General features: G+C 48.6%; 1 protein-coding gene across 4 annotated transcripts in view; it reads left to right on the top strand.

Annotated features, from left to right (window-relative positions):
- Window positions 1-19,368, top strand: part of LOC111141378 (Ral GTPase activating protein catalytic alpha subunit 2) — a 316,071-nt gene extending 296,703 nt beyond the window's left edge. For all 4 annotated transcript variants that reach the window (XM_022493879.1, XM_022493878.1, XM_022493876.1 and 1 more), the window contains 2 exons: window positions 12,809-12,848; window positions 16,003-19,368. In XM_022493879.1, the coding sequence (XP_022349587.1) occupies window positions 12,809-12,813 (5 nt within the window). In that variant the 3' untranslated portion in view covers window positions 12,814-12,848; window positions 16,003-19,368. The remainder of the gene's footprint in view (window positions 1-12,808; window positions 12,849-16,002) is intronic.
- The last annotated feature ends 3,413 nt before the right edge of the window (window positions 19,369-22,781 follow it).

Below are 22,781 nucleotides of genomic sequence, written 5' to 3'. Positions count from 1 at the left end.
ACACACACGCACGCACTTTGGGGTGAGAGTCTCAGCTTGTGTTTTCATGCACGTTTCCAAGGAAGGGGGGCCGGCAGAGAGGCCTTCAAAGGGTTAACTGGAATGGGCGCCCTCGACTGCTGGGCGGGACTGATGTAATCACTGCAGCTCACAGCCAAGTGCATCTGTTCACCATGAGGTCATTCTTCTGCATGCTAATGATTTGGAAAATCAAGTCTAATGTTTGACATTATCGGAAAGGATATAAATAGTATAAATCTTTACTTTTTGGAAGCTGGTCTTATAAACAAGAGGAAAAACAAAAAAACTTGAGCTTGAACCTGAGATTGCCTCCCTCCCCCCCACCCCCAAACTGCTTTAAAGATTGTGTCTGGACCTTAAAACCTTGGAGGAATCCACTTGTGTCTGTTGATAAATGAATTCCCAAATCACTATTACAGTCACAGCTAGCAATTTGGTAGTGGAGGACTACAGGTATGTCGAATTTAATAACTAATTTTAAGAATTTCCAAGTGCCTTGGTCAGACCCTCATAAAGATTGATTTTTTCCAAAGACTGTCCCAAACCAAATTAAACAAGTTGTTCCCAGTATACGCAAATCAACTGTTTGCCGAACATGCCAACACTGGTTTGGGTTCCTTTCTACTTTAATATTGCTGTGGGGAGCCAGCAGAGGGAGCACAAATCTTTGTTTATTTGTGAGCCCTACAAAAACACGTTTGATTTCTCCAAGATATGGTCAGAAATACTTCCTCCTTCATGATAGGCCAGATTGTAAAGGTTCCAGGATTTAGAACAAGTGGGAGGAAATTCCTCACTAGGGCTCCACCAGATTCTGCCACTTTTAATGTAGGTCATATTTGGAGCTTAACCCAGATTAGTCTGAGTCGGTCTTAGGATGCTGCTGCCAGCATGACTCTTGTACCATAAGCTTTCATCAATCACACTCACGACGTGCACGGTGCCCTCTTGGAAAGGATGATTATGCTCACCTGCCTGATAAACAAGACTCCTGTAATTTTCTCCTACAACAAAATCAAATTAAGCTCATAGAGACTATCAGAAGACTCTGCCTGGTGTCGCTGGGTCATTCTGGTGACCCTTCTAAGACTGCAGGTATACTGGTCCCAAAGTGAATCAGGCAAGTTGATGCTACACAAGCTCCTTTTATAACCCACCAGCCTTTGGCAAGAGGAGTAAAGCTACACCCCGCTTCTACTTGCTGCAGCCCTGAACCATGCACAGTGCTCACCTGTGCCAGGACGTTGTAGGCTTGCCCTTCTGCCCACAGATCCCACTGTGGCCAGTTTGCTGGCAGTTAGCTCCCCAGACAGTAGTTGATCCCCAGACACTGTACAAGGTAGCCTCTAACTATAACCCCCCGAAAGATGACAGATTTCCCCCATTCATTGAGGGTGGTCATGTTACAGATTCATCTGTATTACATTACGTATGGATGAACATTACATATTCATCCTCATAAATTTGCTGAAACCAACAAAGGACATCATAGAATGTTCGAGGAAGCTTCAGGAGATATCAAGCCTAACCCCTTCACATTGATTTAGAGTAGGCTGAAGACCAGGCCATGAATGGACAACTGAAGGCCATGTGCAAGTTGGCAGTGGGGCCCTCACCCCTTGTTCCATACTCTCTTTTTTTCCCAAAGTGGAGTCAGGTGTCAGTGACATCATCCAAGACTCAGATGGTTACTACCATCCCCTACTTCGTAAGCTCTCGCCAAACATTGGCTGTCAGGCACATTGGTCACAGAGTTCCTAATCAGCCACTTTCAAGAGTTTTTCAATGTCCAAAACCCATGTCGCCTCTGAGAGGAGAGAAGCGATACTAATTCGGTGTTTTTCCAACAGAGCTTGTTCAGGAAAGCTGTACCTTCCTCTTGTTGTTTTTCAAAAAGTCCTCATAAGATGAGAAAGAAGTTTGGGAAATGATAGTGCTAAGAACGTAAACAGCAGAAGCTCAGATTACCAGAGCTGTTAGTATACACTGCTGTGGTTATTGGTTACTCAGGTGACCAGTGATAACTTCACTGGCCAGCACACCCGTGTCATTGTGCCAGTCTGTGGGGTGGCCTCATGGCTGTGGCTGCAAAACCCTCCCAGGGTCCTCTCATTCTCGCTTCTAACCAACCACAGGGAATGGATGAGGGAACCGAAGCCCAGAATATATTCTGACTTCATGTAATGAACAAATGCGCATCAGAGGCTTCCATGTGCCCTGGCTACATCAGGCCCAAAGGGTTCAGACAGGCCATCCCAAGACCTAGAGGGGTTTCTGATATTTTGGGGGTGCTAGAAACACAGCCACGACTTGGGCCCAGAGCCCATGCACCCACACACTGCTACCAAACCATAGAATAGCGGCAGATGGCAATAGCCATCAGCAAAGCTTTAATCCTTCATACTCCATGGCCAGCGTTTGTAGTTTCCTCCCTTGGTATTTAATATAGCCCAGGCTTTCCTTCTTTTGCTTATCTTCCTCACATACAGCCACCTCAGTCTCAGATTCCACTGCCTTTCTGTCCTCCTTGCTCAACGCTAAGCAGAACCTTCTACCTGGCACCAGCGGCTCCTTGCAGGGAGGAGGGATTCCCCTGAGAAGGCTGGGTTCTGCAGCCAGATAGCTGGAGTCATCTGTGTTCCAGCGTGTGGCCTCAGCCCAGTTACCTGTCATTCTGTGGCTCAGCATGATTCTGTAAAATGGGTTTAATAAGAACCTTCCTTAAAGGGTATTCATAAGGATTCAGCAAATTAGTATGTGTAAAAAGAGATGAGCACGGTGCCTGGCACATGAGGACCCCTCAGCCAGTGTTTGCTGGGCTGCCATGCCCACGTTTTCCCTCACTCCATACTATGCAACCCTCTACCTCTTCCAGCCAGTCTTGCTTCTGCCTTCCTCCTAGAACATGTGCCTTCTGAGTCTCCCTTTCTCATCCTGGACTACACTGCTGCCTGTCCATTGGCCTGTCTCCTAGAAGGGGAGCACAGGCCAGGGACCATGACTGTGGAAATGCCATTGCAGCACCCACCCTGTGAGGACAGTCCCATTCATCAGAGCCATGGCTGCTGACTTGTTATTCATGTTAGCTAAAGACCCAGATGAAAGCTCAGAACTCCATTTAGATCATCCAGAAGTTTCCCTTAAATATAAGTGCTCTTTTATCACTGTCTATTTAAGAACTCAGGGCCACCTCCACTCAGCGCCCTCAAGACACTTGATTGTAGCCAAGTGAGTGTTGCCACGTGGCCTCCAAACAGCTAACCACCCCACTCAATCCTTCCATCCCAGTAGTCCCTCACAGGGCCAGCCCAAATCTTCTGTCCACATCACCAGCTCAATTCTGACCCCCTTTCCATATGACATATTTTTTTTAAGATATAACTATTTATTTGAGAGAGAGAGAGAGCAGGGCTGAGGGACAGAAGGAGAAGGAAAGAGAGAATCTCAAGCAGACTTCCTGCTGAGCATGGGACCCGATCTCACAGACCTGAGCCAAAATCAAGAGTCAGATGATCAACTGACTGAGCCACTCAGGCACCCCTATGATGTATTTTTTTTTTAAACTAAAAATGTATTCTTCTTGAAAATGTGATAAAGCATCCATAGGATTTCTTTAAAACACCCATAATCCCATTGCCCAAGCCCACCTGCAAATCCCCGCTTGACCCTCCGCCAGAGAGGTGTGTATCTTGGTCTGGGGTGTGGCCTGGGCATGAGGACTTCCTTTTAAAGACTCGTGAGGGCATTTTACTATGCAATCAGGGCTGAGAAGCACTGTCAAGCCACCTCTGTAATGCTTGGTTCCTCATTTTAGTGCCATTTAACTTATCACTCCTATCTTCGTTTTTCTTAGCCTTTGTATATCGTGTGTGTGCACACGGGCATGTTTGTGTTCTAGCTATAATGTGGTAAATTCTTTAGAGAATGACACATGTATGGCTTCTTTCTTAAAACATATGCAAGAGGAATACAATAGAAATGTGGATGGAAAGATTCAGACTGTTGCTTGTCTCCAGGTCACAGATGTGTGTGGGGCCTGAGGCAGAGGCGGCACGAACTCCTATGTTGTGTTTGGAGGCTCCCTCCCTTCCTAGTCTCCTAGTGAAGGTGGACTGGTGATGAGCAAGCAAGATGGCCAACGCCTGGTGTGAGAAGGGGCGGGGGGCAGGGCCTGGATACTCCACAGACCACATGATGCAGTTTGAATAACTGAAATGTGTTGCAGGATACTTTCATAAACAGTATTGTGGGTTTTAAAGAGAATTCTTCATTGTCCTGTTCAGCACCAGATTTTGCTTCATGCTTTTCATCCCTTTTTCCCTCTTAAAATGCTTTTATTCTCTTCAGTGTCCACTCAGGGAGGGGGAAGAAAGAAAGGAGATAGACATTTGTTCTAATAGGAAATTATGGTACTCCCTGGACCATGGGGCCATCTCTGAATTGGCCCTGCCCTCCCCCACCCTTGGGACTGTGCTGGGCACCTTAAGGGAACATGAAGGCTCTGGAAGCTTCATTTTCAATGTCTCCCCTACCCTTTTGGAGCTTGCAGTCTTGTTAGGGAAAAGCAGGTATTTGAACTACTAAAACATGGCTACTTATGAATAAGCCCAGATGAGTTACCTCTAAACTGTCACCACATATTAAAAAGATACAGTTTAAAGAAAGAAAGATAGAGTGAGCCAATGATTTGGGTCATTTGGGTTGAGATTTCCCTGAGATGAGCTGTGCCATCTACCTCCTAAGGCTGGAAGAGACGGGAAACTTACCTGATATGTATTAGATACACTACTAAGTCTTCCCGCCAGTCAATTTTCAACTTTCCCACATTGGCTAAGAATTGAGATGTCTGAGAACTGGAAGGCCATGGACAGGAAGAATAATATGAGGGACAGTCAACGTGGAAAGAGCACAGAGGAAGAAATGACTCCCTTCAGAGCCCGTGTATGGACCTTCCTGCCCCTGGAGCTGGTACAGAGGTTAGGGTTGTTCACAGATTCCCAGAAAAAGAAGGGACCCAAGATGATTCATTCTGAAATATTGACATCACATTTAAATTGTTCTTTGGAAGAACTTGAAGATGCTGCTTTTTCTGTGAAATGCCATCTTCAGTTTAGTTCTGATTTCTCAGTCCTTACAGGGTTTTAAATGCAAGTGGCATCTTCCTCCCTCCCTAACTGCTAATTACGGTTCCCGTGACACTTTCACAGTTGCCAAGAGATGGCCGGCAGATACCAAGAATTTTTCTCAGAGACAATTTTTGGAAATTACTCTTAATTAAAACTTATTTCAAATAATCTTCAAGATTTGTTTCAGAAGAACCTGGAGCTTTCCAACACCCCATGTTCATGTTCCTTGTGAACCACAGCTGTGATGGTCATGTTCTCCCAGTTCTAACAGGTGGAATAGGTACAAACCCCAGCCCGTAGGGTGGGTTCCAGGAAAACTCCATGGTTTTTCTTGAGTTTCTGTTTAGCAACAACTAAACCAAAGCAGAGGCCAAATGGAAGCTCTCATACCAGCATTTAAATCTGCTGATGGAAAAAAGAAAGAATATTTTATACTGTCCTTTTCCAGAAGGCTATATAATGATGACCAGGAAGTAAACCTCTGCATAGCATAATAGACAGAAAAGCTGATTACTTTTCTCCAATTAACCTTCAAAGGCCCTCAAAAGGCCAGGGAGAAAAAAAAAAAAATCCCTAAAAAATGGGAAACATGCCAGTCAACTTTGTTTAAAAATAAATAAAATAAAAAGCAGATTTACAGCATTGACATGGCCAAAATTCATTTCTCAGCACAGAAGAAACCTTATGACATCTCTGTAAAGAGTGTAAAGAGAGAAAGAAAAGGCAAAACCCTATTTTTCAGGCACTTCAGGAATATGAGACAATAAAATCCCAGATGCATAGAGGACACATCCCGTTGCCTATGTCCCCACACCAGGACCCTTCGGCGTCCCCCTCCACCACAACCCCCAGTGCTCAGCCATTACCTGTGGCAGCGTCCTCGGCCTACACGGTCACCCAGCCTGTCTTTTCTCTCCAGCAAGGTCGTCTGACCTTGGCATTGCCCAAGGTGAGGGAAGCTGCTGCAGGTCTTCTTCCAGGACTCAGGTGGCAGGGTCCTGTTACCCCCGCCCTGATCTCAGGCAAAACCACAGATGCAGGTTTTCCTGCCATGGCTGCTGAGATATGTCCGGGCAGACCCTGCAGCTGGTTTGCGTCCCAGAGCCCGTGCATGGTAGTTAGGGAAACCCTGCTCCCTAGTTCTGTCCCCAGGGCTTGGAGAAGCAGCTAGAGAAACAGCCCGACTCCGGTTAGCGGCAGAGCCCTGTGTAACATCTGGGCATGCAGCATTCTGAGCCCAGGCTCTCCTGACCCTGGGATGTTGGCCCACTCAGCATCAGGGCAAGAGTCCCAGAGAAGGGGTGACCACAGAGAAGAAAGGAAGAAGCCAGAAACAGGGCTTCTCGGGTCACTGGGCTGACTCTGCTCTTTATTCCAATTACCCAAAGCTGGTGACTTGCCAGACACCATATTTAGATATTAAAACTCAGACCAACTCAAGTCCTGGGGACACGCACGTACCTTTGGTACAGCCTAGGTAGATGGGAACTGTAGCTTCCGTCCTCGGAACATCGCCACATAAGTCAGGGACTTCAGACATTCGTTCCATAAATATTTACTGTGCACTAATGGAGAAGGTATAGAAATGGGCAAAACAGCAGCCCACCCTTCCTGAGGCTTATCTTTTAGATGAGTGAAGACACTGGTCTCCTGTCAGGAGCTGTGGGGTGCCATTTAAAATGGGGGATGGGAGAGTGCCTGCCTGGCTCAGTGAGTTAAGTGTCTGCCTTCGGCTCAGGTCATGATCTCAGGGTCCTGGGATGGAGCCCCACATCGGGGTCCCTGCTCGGCAGGTAGTCTGCTTCTCCCTCTCCCTCTGCACCCCGCCCCCACTCATGCGCTCTCTCACTCTCTCTCAAATAAAATCATTGAAAAAAATAAAATAAAATGGGCCTCACTGAGAAGGTGACATTTGAGGAGAGGCTTGAAGGAAGTGAGGGAGTGAGCCATTTAAATCTTGGGGGAAAGCCCTCTAGGCAGAGGGAACAGCAAATGCAAAGACCCCAAGGCTGATGCTTTTCTGGCACAACTGAGGAACAGTGAGGGGCCCCAGTATGATTAGGGTAGAGCCAGCAAGGGGGTGAGAAGGAGGAGGAAGGTCAGAACAGCCTCAACAGGCCTAGAGAAAGACCTTGGCTGTTACTCTAGTGAGCTGGGCAGCTCCTGGAGGGTGTTAAGCAGTGGGGTCACATGGTATGATTCTTGATTAAAAAGATCACTCTGACTCCTGTGGGGAGGATATTCTAGGGGAGGGGCGGGAGGGAGGCTAGTCAGATAATATTTTGTTCCCCATGTATTCCCATCCCCTGCTACACAGCAGGCACGGAATATATGTTGAGTAATGAACGAATGTTGTGATCCAAGAGATGTTACCCCGAACATTCTCCATGGGGCCACTAGAAGGGCCCCCGATCATGACCCCTCCCCCTGGTGCCACAGAATGCAGCCCCTAACTGGAACAGAACAGGTGAGGGGAGCATGGTGACACCCACCTCTTGTAAGGGAAGATTTGCATGGTGGGAGGAAAAAAGTGAAAAGGGGATGGGGCAGCCCCTTTGACCTGCGGTCGTTTGTCCCCCACCTGCTTAAGACTCCCCTCCGCCAGACTCACACCAGAATCCAGTGGTCAGGAACCCGTGGGCTAGCATGGAGAATCATGGTAGATAGCCATCCCCGGTGCACAGAAGACACATAAAAGGACTTGCATTGAGCCATAAGATCTAGGATACAAGAGAGAAGATTCCTTGGCATTGTTTTGCTCTGAGAAAAAAACAGTCTCTAGAACAGTCGATGAGTAGTAAAGGCTCTTTACCTTTATGTAGAAATCTCATTACTGCACACTCTCCCCCACAGTCTGCCCTCCACAGAGCAAGATTCATCTCTTTGGCAGTTTGGGAACTGAGGAGTGTTGGTTTTTTTCATTATCAAGAGGCTGGTCATGTCGAGATCAGGGCTCAGGGGCTTGGCCAAATGAGACTCTTTGCCCGCCCAGAGAGGCCCCCTGCTTTTTGGGGCCTGCTTGTGGCGGGGGGGGAGCCCTTCTTTTGTGGCAAAGGCAAAATGCTCCTCCCAAAAGGCCAAAAGGACTAATTTTTTTTTAAAGATTTTATTTATTTATTTGACAGAGAGAGAGAGATCACAAGTAGGCAGAGAGGCAGACAGAGAGACAGGGGGAAGCAGGCTCCCCACCGAGCAGAGAGCCCAATGCTGGGCTCGATCCCAGGACCCTGGGATCATGACCTGAGCTGAAGGCAGAGGCTTTAACCCACTGAGCCACCCAGGTGCCCCCAAAAGGACTATTTTATAGGACTTCTGACCTCTACAGTGTGTCCAGTGGCAAATACACAGCCACTTCGACACAGATAACTGAGAAATGTAACTGAAAGTTACCAAAGTGTTGCCTACCTTAGGAGGCAAATGAAACACCACAGAAAGAATTCACATACAGAAAACATCTTAATTATGGAATAAAACTGCTTCCTTCCTGTCTGAAGACAACAGGGTGGCTTTCATCAGTTTAACAACCAGACAGTCCCATTGTTTCTTTGATGTTTCCTTAGACACCTCAGACAGATACCTGGAACTCCCTGTCTTCCCTCAAGTCACCGCAGACAACACTGCTAAGTTTTCCTGAGCAGCTGATTATTAGAGAATGTAAAAAGTTGTCCCGAGCTGCGCACAGAATCCTAGCGTGTCCTGAGGAGAATTACACTGTAGTCCTACCTTGCCACCCCAGGCCACTCCTGGGTGTTTAGGGGATGGATAAACTTAAGTTAGGATAAACCCAAGAGAACCTCGAAGGAAAGAGTAGTGTGTGGTCTGAGGGACAGCCCCATTTTCTTTGCTCTGAGGACGGTTGGTTGAGAGTTTGTGGTATGACACAGGAGGAGAGTTGCTGCTGGCATCTGCTAGGTGACCCTGTCCCCCTGCCTCCCTGGGCATCCACGAGGTGGGAGGAGAACCTGATTCTTCCAAAACTTGTAGCCACTTCTGTTGTATCACTTTGGGAAAGGAAGTGACAGGGCTACTGCCCAGATCACCTTCTGTTACTTTTTGCCATTTTTTCCAAACTGCATTATTGAGATATAATTCACCTACCATATAATTCATACATGTAAATCCTTTCATCAGTTGATGGTCATTTGACTATTCCTTCTTTTTGACTGTTAGGAATATTGCTGCTATAAACTGCCTGTACTGTTTTGCTACTTTCTGAGATGTGAATTCAGTCTGGTACAGTGAATAGCCCTATCATGGCTAAGATGTAACCGAGATCTTTGTATTCATGTTCTGTGAGATAGCAAGATGGTCTAGAAACCTCTGTCTCTGCAAGGGCCTGACAAGAAAAGCTGAAACCAAGATATTAATCTTAAATGTATAATTTAGTTCAGTTTAACCATGGAGCCATATAAGTACATTATAGCTGTGGAAGAAAAGAGAAGAGTGCTAGAGAACTCCATGGGCATCCCAGCTGCTTGCTAAGCCCCTGCACAGGTGCGTATGCACGTGCAGACACACAGGACCTGCGCTCTCTGCCTGCCTGCCTTTTGGTCCAGCTGTCCCAGCTTTCTGATTCGGAACCAAAGTTGATGGGCAAGACCAACGACCAAAAAAAAGAAACCCAGAGCCAGGGCCAGGGCCAGGACACAGCCACTGCTGCTGGGTTGGAAATACTGGAAGCCATCCTTGGGCCATTTGGAAATGTTAATTAAGCTGGCTAATTCCCACTGGTCTTGAGTTGCCAGTGTTGAGTTGAGCGTGTAGGCAGGCTTACCCCATCCACGGCTGCACCTGTTCCCTTCCTCAGAGCCATACCAAGGGGTCTGAATAGCCCAGACAGCTCTCTGATCTCCTGCTCTGTCCACCTTCCTGCTGGGAGGATACTTAGCGTGCGCCTGAAGCTGGAACCGTGGTCCATTGTCTCTCTCCCTCAGCCATGCCAGCTCACAAAATCAGTCCCTTCCCTAATTATCTTGAACCAGTTCATCATTTTCCACACTGACTGTTCAGTAACAAGGACCCAAGGAGAAGCAGCCACTTTTCCTGTCCGACTCTGCCCACTGTCATCCCAGGTGGTGGTCCCGGATGGCAGCCTTTCCTCGGAGATGAGAAGCTCCATTCAAATCCTTGCTCTTCCGCTCTCCCGGTGAGGCCTGCCCGAGAACACAAGCCACAAAAAGACCACAAGACAGAGCTGTGTGGAACACAGCTCATCTCCAATCAAGACTATTGTTTCCTGTGTAGTAGCAAATCCTCGCTGATATCCAGAGTAGCCAAGAAGCTGCAAGAGGCCCATGAAGCAGGACATCTTTCTCTACGAGTGACATCTGGATTCTCCACTCAGAGCCACCAAGCGCCTGCATTTTAGCCCCTTGGTATGTCCTGACACACAGAGGCTTCTCTCCAGAGGGGCCCCACTCCCCTGCTTTTAGACGCGAACAGAGTCTCTCCCACCCAGTGTGGCTCCAGTCCCACCGCAGAGGTCCCCAAGACATTTGGATTTCCTCCTTTGTCTCCTCCCAAAACACCAGAAATCCCAGGTGTTTGTTTAATGGCCATACCTATATCTGGGCTTTCAGCATATAAAAAATAAGATCTTGCTGCCCACCCAAGGGGTGGTACCACTCTGCTAGAATGCAGGCCACAGCTCAGCCACCAAAGCTCCCCACAGGCAGGAGCTTCATCTGCTTTGTTCACGGCTGTAACCAAGAGCCTGGAACAGAACCTGGCACATCTCAGGTGCCCAGTTGATGAAAAGATGAAGTAATTATGCTCTGTATCTCTCCCACATTCCCCTAAGCATCACGCGCCTCCTGTTTTCTTCCCGTCCCTCCTCTCCACGCCCCGTGTGCTCTCTTCTGGTGCCTTCCAATGCTGCCCAGGCTAGCTGGTACCTCACGCTCACCCCCAGGGACGTATCAGGAAGCTGACAGCCTACTCCTCTGTTCCAAGTGCAGGCCCCCGCCCTTCAGTAGCACTGCCTGTGTGTCAAGGGCAAGTGACATTTGAGCCCCACGGAATAATTAAGGCAGCCCCCAACTGTCTCTGTCTTTGCATCTCCTTAACTCACCCATGGACTGGCAGTTACTGAGACATTCTGTTTGGTCCAGCACACCACACCAGGCTGCATCTGGGGACACACTGGGGAGAGGAGCAAACCAGTCCTCATCAGCAATTACAAACAAGTCATCCATTGTTAGCTGCGCCATCTGCTTTCTTGGTACACCCAGCATAACCAGCGCTGAAGAGGCTGCAGCAGAGGGAGGCCAAGGAGTCCCTTCATGAAGAGACCCTGGAGAGCGTAGGTAGTGTGGGGCTACCCTGAAAAGCTGGGCCTCCCCAACTGAAGGAAGAGAGACCTGCGGAGAGATGTCGTACGCCTGCCATTTTCCGTGCACGGAAATGGGTGCCACACTGTGCACAGCACAGTGCATTGGGAGGAAGCAGGAAATCGAGATCATCATGTTATCCAGGATCCATGGAAAACATTCTAGTCTGTTACCAGCAATCAGCCAGTTGCAAGCACTTCCTCTGGGCTAGAGTACTATCAACGTATAGAAAAGGAACAGGATATTTATCCTGAAATTCCTGACCCCAAATAGTTCTGCAGAGGGGATGAATTTTCAACAGATTGTAGAGGTGCACATTTCTTCTGGAGAACCCCACTTAACAGTATGTCAGTGGTCCTTCTGACAGCCTTCTGAACCACCGTCTTAGAAACTGGCCGTGCTCCCTGTGCCAACCTTGGCAGGCAGGATCAACAGACAATCCAAGTTTACAACTGCGGCTGAGCAGACAGCAGTCCGTGTCACTGATGAATGTCCTTTGTCCAGATTTGATGGTGATCTAGTGACACTGAATTCAGGAGTGGCATGGGGGTTGGGTGAGGAGCTATGCCTGGTAGAGAATGAGGCTGAGGACTTGCTAAGGGAAACCCACTAGGAAATACACTGTCTATGGGAGGGGTGGGGGGAATTAAGAAAACCTGTCACCAAGTCCATAAAACTCGGATCCTGTCTCGGGTCAGCTTGACTACTGAGATCCTCCTGCTCTGGGCAGAAGGGTGAGCTTGCAGTCCGATCTCACCACAGCAGGGGCCCCTTCCCAGCTGCCTGCTATGCAGCAGGCTGCCTGCTTCCTCCCTGGGGACTGTCACATCACCGTTGACACTAGTACTGAATTAACACACTGTGTACACCTCAGAAACCTGTGAAATGAAATGAAGAGGCATGCAAACTTGCACACTTAGAGCCTGGCAAGTATTTTTTTCAGGTCACCCATTGAATTCCAAATGCTCCTCTTGAACATTCTTATTTTTGATGTATTTTCGACCAAGTCAGTCTGCAGATAAGGGGTGACAGGAAAAGGGGCCTGTGGTCAGTGCCGCCTGGTGCCCATGGAGCTCCCAGCAGCATCTACACAACACATCCTAGGAACGCTATTGTCTCTCTCATTTCACATCTATAAATGTGATGGCAGCTAGAATTCTGTCCTGCCAAGGAGAATTTTAAGTGACTTTTCAGTTCGTAATGATCTCCAAAGCTGTGACAACACCCAAGCAGCACAGGAATAAATGTATTATTAGCACTGTGTTCATTATCAGGTTGGGCTGTGGGTGTACTGGGCTTGTATTCATTTGATTTCATGTTCTCTCCTTTCAGATTAAAATATGTAAAGGTCTCATTGCGATGTTTGAGCAAGGTAAGACTGAGGCTCGGGATTTGCCCAGCCACCGTGCTCTCGGGGAGGGGTGCATGAATTCACTAACCCGCCTCCATCCAGGGCTAACCCCGTGCTGAAATGTCCCCTCGAGTGCCTGCTGCCTCCCACCTTCCCTCCCGAGGGGCCTTGCCCACACTCCTGCCCCTGCATGTCTGTGCTGCCCGGGGAAACCCAGCCTCGCCTTTCTTCTGCCCATGCGCTCTGTGGGGAATCCGACACCAACACCTGCCATCCCAGAAAATGTCTTTGTCACCCGCCCTTTTGTGTGCGGGGCCATGGGGAGCCCGTGGACCCGGGGCCGCCCCCTTTTTTGTTGCCCAAGCCAGGAGGAGCAGGATGTTGAGATGGGCCGATAAGATGTGGCACGTGCTGGGCCGGCCTTTGACCGCTTGCCTTAATGGGGGCCTCCGAGGCCTCCATGCAGGGAGGGCAGGTTGTCTGGGGGGCTGTTGAATGGAACAGCTGGGGGAGGAAGAAGACAAAAGCTGGGGGAACACAGAGAGTGGAGAACCCGGGGATGGGCTGCAGTTGAGGACCCAGAGGGTGGGCTGGCGGCAGCAGGTGTGACCTCCGTGGGCTTCTCCTTTCTGCCCTGGCTCCGAGGTCCAGGCCCGTCCCGGTGCCACCTTGTGGCAGTGCCGGCCGGAGGCAGCCGGGGCTGCACCGACTCGTGGGCTCATAGGTAGAAGGGAGACCAGATGGTGATGATGTTCACAATAATACGGGAGGACACCAGTGAGCTGTCATTTATTAACTGTGTCACCACAGAGAAACGCATGGCACAGATGCCCATCACCGTCTCAGGAGCTACGCAGGTGGAATGTTAGCATCTAGACTTGTGGGCTCATCCACAGTATCACCCTCCTCCACCTGCAGGGCACATGAGCGGCCCCTGCCACAGTGAGCCGGCCCTGCGGCGCAGCATCCCTTTCTTGTGCCCTCAGCTACAGCTTTGGCTCAGTCCCAGAACTATTCCAAACCAGGCCTGCTGGCTTGAGCTCCCAGAGGCAATGTGCCCCCACCGACCCCAGTGCTCGTGGTGGGTGGAGGAGAGCGGGGCTATCCAGTGCTCTCCAGAGTGGGGGCCTCCTGCAGAAGTCTTTATGGGCTGGGACCCCATATGCATGTGTCCTCTCCCATTCCTACTACATAGCCCCCAAGTGGGGCTTGAGTGCCCTTTGAACAGACCCATGGCTTCCAGCAGCAGGAAAGGGCCAAACAGAGTGGAGCGGCTGCCGGCAGCTTGCGAGTGGAATTATCTCCTTTGTGGCCCGCCGGCCCATTCCCCAGCTGCCGCCTCCCCATCAATCACGGGGTGCAGTGGGCACGGCAGGAGCCATCACAGGCTGGGGATGTGCCAGAGTGGGAAGTAGGGGACTGGAGGAATGCAGGGGCACTGCCACGCAGGCTCCGGCTGGGGTGGGGGGCGTCCTTTTACCCCCAGCCATGGGGGCCTCGGCTTTCTTTGCGGAAGGGGGGTTCATTTTGCAGAACTTCATGCATTTCTCAAAGTCCGCTGCCTGCCTGCCGTCCTTCTGTCCACCTGCTGTCCCTCTGTCTGCCTGCCGTCCTGCCCCACTGCTGGAAAGCAGCATGCAACCCCCGCTTTGCCCTCCCCAACTGAGGGTGGTCGATATTTCCTTCCCATCTACAATTACTCTTTCACTTAATATCATAGCTTTGAACATCATTTCATCTCTTTTATTTGCTAGCTTTTTATTTTTTTTTCCTTCCCTCTCTCCCAATCGATCTGATTACAATACTGGGTAGAGTGGTTCCTAGTGAGGAATGCAAAATCTTAGACAATTCAAAGTGAAAGTGTTTCAAAATGGAACATCATCTAGGATTGAATCAGGTTTGTTCACCCCTGTGTCCAGCCCTGAGGGGACTGAGAGAGAGAGAGACCTTTTACCAATGCCGTCTCTGTCATAGAGGTCAGTATAGGTGTCCTGCCTTTGTCAAAAGCAGCCTGTTTTTTAAAAGATGAGAACCCCAGGAGAGAGCCCCAGGCATTTCCTCTCTCTGCCCAGCCTTACAGGAACCAGACCAGCAGTCAAGAGATGGTAGAGCCGTCCCCCCCCAATGGTGGGCACCTTAAGGCGCTGGAATTGGGAACCCACTGGGGAAGGCCATCTCCTCAGGCCCAAGCATGTTTGTGGGTATTGATTTCAGAGGCTCTTCCTAGAAACAATAAGGTAAGGTCAGAAAATGAGAAAAGATGTTGTCTGTGAATAAGACAACTTACATCAATTAATCACAAATGCCAATAATAATAAAAATTTCAAAGGCCAAACCCCTGGAAGTGAAGCATGCTGGGAGGAGGACAGAAAGCCTGCTTCTCGGGTTTGTTTGGAGCCCGGAAGCTTGGGGTATAACACAGCCAGCTTAAAAATAGCTTGTGGGGGAAGAGGGGTGATGCAACAGAGCCTCTCCCTCGCAGCCTGGCCCCCGGGGAGACCAGACTGTAGCAGCAACTGGGGCTGGGTGTTGCAGCAGGCTTTCCTGGATTCCTCTGAGCACCCTTGCAGCGGCCCTGGGGAGGGGGAGAGGTGCAGACATGCACGCTTGGATTCTACTCCTCTTCCCTCTAGTGTTAAATAGCGCTATGCTCATCTGGTCTCATTCTGGCAAGCAATTTAGTCCTGAGCCCTCTCTCTCAGAGCCTTTGGGGAAGAATCCAGTTGTAACTCACCGGGTGAATATCAATATGTAAATGCGCGTAAATAATAACACAGGCAGGGATCCCTAAGCTGTCCATCAAGTTGTCCTGGCTTCCTCATGGACTCTGTCTGGGCCATGCTGCTGCCTCCCTGGCTCCTCTTCCCCTTACTGCAATGAGGGGCTTTTTCTCTTCATTCTTTGCTTGTGGATGGGATGGTGAGGCCTGGTGAATTTCAGGAAGACTCATAGCTTGGTTCTGCTGCCCGAGAGTCCAGAGCAAAGACCCGGAGGACAGACATTCACGTGTTGATTCACTCAGCAAACATCTCTGCCCCAGTGACAAAGGGAGGTCATCAAAGCCTTTCTGAGGAAGTGGTGCCATGTGTCCTGAGGACCACAGGTTCTTCTTGGATCTGTGTCCCCAGGGCCTCTCCTGGTGCCGTGACTTGGCTTTTCTCTGCTTCCCTTGCAGGGCCCTGGCCGCCAGCCTGAGTGCCTACCTCATGGCACCTCTTGGCAAGGAGGAGATCAATGAGATGCCCCCTTCCCCCACCCCGAACCCCCAAACACAGAGACTCCAGGAAACATGACTGCTCTGCTGGTGTCCTCGACACATCTTCCCATTAACGGACTTCCGAAGCTAAAGGGGAACCCCACCAGAATGTCGCGGGCTGGACTTTCTCACCGGGCCGTGTCGTCTTGCCCTAGAACCTCACGAAACTTGAGCTTCCAAAGAAGAAGAGGGAAAGGTCGCCAACAACCAGAGACAGACCCGCTCTCGTGGGCATTGATGCCACTGCTCCCGGCTGAGATGACAGGAGAAGATTCTGGGCTTTTGGGAAGGGGTGGAGAGCAACTGGTTTCTGTACCCCGAGTTGTTTATAAACCCGAGCAAGATTCACAGAAGGGCTGGCAAAACAGCTGTTAAACTGAGGAATTTTCTCTGCATTGATTTCACTAGGTCTTAATGTTAGGATTTATGGTTTACTCAAAAATTTCATCATCATGGAAATTGGCTTTCCCCAGGGTCTTTTGCCCAGGAGAAGTTTTATCTAAGTTGCTGAGTGTTTTCCACCTGGTGCCTGATGCCCACTAACTGGGAAGAGGTTTTTCCAACCATCCTGGAGGAAACAGGGTCCTGTCCCTGTGAAAGCTCCTGTAGGTCAGGAAGCTTCCAGGGCCCAGCTCAGCACAGCCCCACATCAACACGCAAGGAGCACACCAGCACAGGAGCTAGACTGAGACAGTCCCCCGCACCCCCGTGATGTCCCTCTGCCTCCAGAAGCTTTGCCCTGCAGTTGTGCTCTCCTGCCCACTGCTGGGGGAGGACCATGGCACAAATGGGGGCTTTCTAACCCTTTGGTTCCAAGAAAGGCATGTTGAATCTGTTTAAAAAGAAGAAGAAGAAATGAAAAGCCCGAACTTCCATCTGTGCTTGGCCAGCATCCTTGCTGGGGGTCTGAGGGTGTCAGTGACAGAAACATCAGTTAGGAAGAGCTCTCTGGCCCTCTGCCTCTCACCTAGGCCTGCAGCCCATCTCCAGAAGGGATGGGTGGGCAGCACATAGAACACAGGTGCTAGGAACCCAAGAAAGACCGGTCCCTGAAAGGGTGCTTCCCTGCCTCCCTTAACTCTCTGCCTCTCTGCTCTGTGCCCACTTATGTGTCCCCCCTGGCAGCTTTGGTCCCCTTCCTGGTGAGTCCGCTGAGCCCTCTCAGTCCATCAGAGTGGCCGTTTTCACTGACCAGTCACTTCTTTCCATCCGCCATTGCGTTGGTTTGGCTGGTACCTGATCCTTGCTGGAGAAACAAGCAGACCCAGGAGCCAGGCTTGCTTACGGGACAATTGAGGAAGGATTGAGAAATTCCTAGGGAAGGATAGACCTTCTAAGTCTAGAGAGAATTTGTTTTTCAGCTTTAGAGAGGACTGCAGGTAGGGCGTGAGGCCCAGGCTCACAGACAGAGTGGCTTGGGGGTTACCCGAACCTGAAAGAAATAGAAGTAAGCCTTAGTCACTTTGGGCTGTTCGGTAATTGGGCCCAATTGGTTGGCTCACTGGGGGCTTCGTGGCATGAGGCCACAATTGTCACAGCAGTTTCTGTTGTGTCAGCAAATGCCATGATTCTTATCTTCCCCGCCCCTGCCCCAGCCACCCACCCCCATCTTTTTAATAATTTGGACTTTCGGGTCTGCATGGTTTATCCGCTGTCGCTCAGACTCCAGACTCGTGTTGAGTTGCTCCACTGGATATTTACAAAGTGCCCAGACCTCATTCCTGTAGGGGAGCACATCACCAGTACCTGGGCTCCAGAGTCCCAGGCAGGCTCTGACAGCCAGTAGCTTCCAGGAGGACATTTCATTTCCAGGCTCTAGAAATCCCCTGTGGCAGAAGTCGCACTGAACTTCCCTGCTCCATGATTCCATTTTATCTCCCAGAACCAGTCCTCCTAACCTGCAAATGGGAAATTAAGTTGTAGGCAGCAAATACCTAGACCTTTCCTGTCATTCCTACTGATTTTAACATCCCCAAGACCCGCGGTTTGGGGACTGGAGCTGCTTCTGAGCCCACTGCTGTCAGCAGCAGCATCGGTGTGGAATAGGGAAACAGGAAACCTAGCAGCCAGGTTTGCTTACAATCACGTGGACCTGAATCATTTTTGTTATTTGGGGTGGAAAATTGAGATGATCGAGTTTTTTTTTTTTTTTCTTCACTTAGAAAAGCAAATATTGTGCTTTTTGCAATAAATGCCTTTCCAGCAAAATTATGGAGGGCCACTCATCCGGCGGGGACCCACCTGAGTCCCAGTGCTGACTTGTCACATTAGTAGGTCAGCCACCTGTGAGCAAAAGTGGCCCTAATCAGCCCAAAATGGGTAAGATTTGCTGGATCTTGGGCAGGGCCACGCCTGTCCCCCCCCACTTCTCTTCACACTGATCTCTGCACACCCTGATTTCCATCCAAAGCAAAGCTGATGTCACATAGCCTTACTAAGAAGGTTTTTGTACTTTAAAAAAACAAAACAATGACTTCTTAAAAATAGTAAAATCTGAAGTAGTAGACAGTAGGAAGGAAATTTCGCTTGGGTAAGTGACTGTCATGGTGTCTTCATGCAGTGACGGCTGCAGTTTGCTAAAAGCCAAGGGAGGAAGGGGAGGCAAGTCTTGCCTTCACAAGAGGGGCTGACGGACGGGACACCCAGCCTTCTGAACAAGAGATCACTCGTATCCGCAGACCATGCAAATCACGTCTTCCTGACCTTCCTCCCAGTGTGGCAGCCTGCGCTTCGCTTCCAGGTCCATCTGTATCATCTGGAAGCTGGAGAGATCCTTCTCAACTTACTGTGACATCTCACATGGGACTGCGTCGTGTCTGTATCTACTGGAGGGAAATTCGACATGAAACAACCACTGTTCTAGCTGCACTCAGTACCTGTGTATGATATACACATTAAGTGAATGTTTTCTTATGGGTTCAGGTCGACAACATTTAATTTATGTAAATAAGAAAGAGAAATCGATAAATATGGGGAATTAAGTTATAGGATGTCATTTGCTTTTTATTTTGCTCTCTCTTATTTAATTTGCCTCATGCCCCACATCTGGGTTTAGGCCTCGGTGGGCTGGACCCCTTCATACAGTCCACCCTTGCAGGCGTGTGCCTACCCGGAAAAGCACACAGCTCCGCTGATGACTGCCGCTCGACTCTCCAGTCTACCCTCCTCCTCTCTTTCATTCTGATTTACTGTGATGATTTAATAAAGTAGAAACACAGCACTTAGGTGCATGTTTCTTTCGTTTTCATTATAGTTTCTAGGAAAATAAAGTTTATCCTGGCATCTCACAAAAGATGGCTTGTGTTCTGTTTTATCAGAGTTGCTCAAAAGCCTTTTTTTTTTTTTAACCAAAACTTAATTATGTATCCAAAATGGTAGCCAGTACCACTCCGGGGAAATTTACAAATGTGTTTACGTAAAGTCAGTAGGGAATCCCCAGCCCTGATGAGCAAAAGGCTGACTTTGAGTGTTTGTCTTTGTGAGTAAGTGGTAGATAAAAGGTAATACCAGCCCCTGTTGGTGTGGTTGAGGCCCCATTGATGGCCCTGTTTCACCTCTCCAACCGTCACATTTCAATGGCCTGGCCAGATGGTCTCCACCAGCGTCTTCGGCGAGTCCCATGCTCTGGGCACCGGGGAACTTCCAACATATTGGACAGTCGAGCTACCTAAAAATCATCCATTGGTCCATTTCACAAATGGAAGTTGAGTCCGTAACTTACAAGACATTTCGGGGACCTCAAAAAGAGTCCAGGTTCCTCCCCAGGAACCAGGAAGAGCCTGAACTAATGTGGCCTTTTAAAGCCCTGGACTGGTAGGAAGTGCTTGTACCACTTGGTTCCTCATAGAACACAACTTGATGCAAAGTGAGAGCTCTGTTTTCTAGAAGTGGTGGTTCCCAGCCTTGTTGTGCACAAGAATCATTCAGGAAGCTTCGTAGGTGTTTCCGTCTGGTCCACCATGTCTGGATAGAACCTCAGCATCTAATTTTAAAAGTCCCCCTCGCCCCCTCAAGGATCCTGACCTGCAGATAGATGTGGATTGAGACACTGAACCAAGCCCATTGTGATCCTTTGGGCAGCCCTTACTCCCCATCCCGCACAGGTACCCTGGAGTGAAGGGAACAAGAGCAAAGAGCCCCTGAGGAACTAACTGCTCAGTGTAGTGTCCTGCCCTTCCTAATGATCCCACTTCGTAGATGGCGCAATCCCTCCAGGATAATTTATGGATTCATTTCAGATCTGGAAATAGTCATTTGAATTTCACAGGATAGTGTTATGGAAGTCTCACAAAGCAGTTTATTGTCTTATTTATAACAAAAAGACGGGGGAGGCGTTGGGGAGGGTATCCTAGTCATCATACTTCCAGTCATTCTCAAAAACTGCTCATCAAATCTTAGGCTAAATTATGCAAGACCTTCAGCAGAATTTCAAAAAGAATCCAACTTCCACTCGTTCCAAAAGGACCATTGCTACAAGTAATGCTTTCCTCGACCTTTCTTGGCTTTTGCCAGGTGCCTAAAGAAAGAATAACTTAAAGGTACACCCTGGCCATAATAAAATACTCCATTACTGGAAAAATGCCCTGTTTTTTACTTTTGCTGCAGAGTACCCTCAGCAGTAAGACTCGGACATTTATATTTGTTCACATGTGTACACATTTGAGCTAGTGTTATAGTCTTGTGTCTGTGTATAAACTAAATTGAGTCCCCTTTGATTTATTAAACAGTTTATGTCAAGGGGAACTATTATCATTTACTCTTCTGTAAATGGAAATGGTTTTAACTGCATTTCATTTTTCAAATCAAAAAGCTAAGTTCAAGGAGGTGGAACATACTGTAAACGTCATCCCTGTGTATCTGGTCTACCAGGATTATTGGCTAGACTGTCTAGCGTGGGCTCCAACTACCTCCTTCTGTGGCTGCTAAAACTGAGGACCAAAGATGGCTCCCTGGGGCTCACACAGCTAGAAAGTGGAGCTCCAAGAAGGAGCTAGGTTTCCTAGTCCATTTTTTTTTTTTACCACACTTCTAATCAGCAGCAATCACAGATCTTCATCGGAGCACAGACTGTTCGTAGTTTCCATGTTCCTTCTGGCCCCTGTGAAGGTTTCCCTGGGGCCAACTCAGAAGCCACCCTGACCTTTCTCTCACTTGGATCAGGCACAACAGTGACCAGCATTTTCCATCATCGGGCAGCTTGTTTTACTGGGATACTCTCCCAAAGGGCAAAAAAAGATGATGCTATTACTGGCCTTCCTCTATTACTCTGAACACCTTTGGGTTTTTGCTCATATCTTCAGATCTGAAACACAGATGATGGCAAAGAACCAGAAACAAGAACAGATAGGTCATTACACGGTGATTTATGCCACACTCTAGAAGGTTCCGCTGCATTCTATACACACAGATCCGCAGCGTGATTGAGCTCTTGCCACAGTTTGGTCACAATATTCTGTTTGTTGTTTCTGAGAAAAGGTTTATGTTTGAGGAGTTAAGGTAAAGACATCAATGTCCTTACATGCCCCAAAGACCGCCCTTGAGCGGAGCAAAAAGAGACTGGCTCCTAAAACTGAGGCCAGGGTCTCCCTGCCCACTGCCTACTGCCCCTTAAACCACATCCTCATCCCAGACAACAAGCCCTGCTGACAGCCCCAGGAATCAGAGGCATTTTAAACAAGAGCACCACCCTCTCTGTCCCAAATAGGCTCTCAGATGTGCCCTCCAAAAACAACTGATGACAGCAACCAAAACAGCAGGAACTCTGAAATGATGCTCTTTCTGGGTGATATGAGAGAATTTTCTAGAACTGGAGATTGCTTCTTTTTTTATTGTTATCATTTTAAATTAAAAGTACTTGGAATACCCAAGTGTCTACCATCCTAAATGAAATTAGATAAGATAAAGGGGGTGAGAATCTGTAACAGGCTGCCACATTTAGAAATACTTGTCTGGAATATTTTGCCTCTTACAGCTCAAATGAGAAATCAGGGGTCCCAGTTAGCATCCTCCCTTTTGTATCATGTCTGACAGGGAAAACACCGACTATATGTTTGGTTTTGGTTTTGGGTTTTTTTGTTTTTCGTACATTCACACCAAGATATTCCTGCCTTATATATCAGAGGACATTGTGTCTGTAATCAAAAATTCTATTCAAAACATTATTTGGGGAAAGAAAGAATAAATGAATAAATTCTCTCCGGACAAGAGTTCTCTTCCAGTTTCCTGTGTCCAGGTGTAGTTTTTAATCTCCCACATCTATTTACCACCTATCCCTCCAGCAAAATGCTTGTTGAGTTTGACAGAGAATATTCTACATAAAGAGGTCACACTTGTCAGCTTCTACCTTGACGTGGGATCCTGGGGTCTGAAAATTGGAGTGTGCCTCTCACCGAGGGTGTGAAGTGGGAAGGGGCTTGCTATTATAGCTGCTGAAAGGATCTTTTTGACTTCATAAAATAGCCTGGCGAAGAAAAGCTTTTTTTTTTTTTTCACATGAATACTCAGGGACTGCATTAGGCTCCTGAGATGGTGGAGGTGAGTACTTTTGATCAATATTCCCTGAGAAATGGCCGCTGGGCTAAGTGCAGGCAGAGGGCCTCAATAACAGATCTCCCTCCTGCCAAGCCTACAGAGCATCGGCCACAAATCGGCCGTGAACAGTTGGAACCAGCCAGGGCTGCACATTAATGGCCTCATCT

This window comes from Enhydra lutris, unplaced genomic scaffold (genome assembly GCF_002288905.1).
Source record: "Enhydra lutris kenyoni isolate GAN:26980312 unplaced genomic scaffold, ASM228890v2 scaffoldscaffold6, whole genome shotgun sequence".
In the NCBI taxonomy this organism is placed as follows: Eukaryota; Metazoa; Chordata; class Mammalia; order Carnivora; family Mustelidae; genus Enhydra; species Enhydra lutris.
The sequence above is the reverse complement of the archived record's forward strand: the minus strand, read 5'-3'. Positions and strand labels throughout refer to the sequence as shown.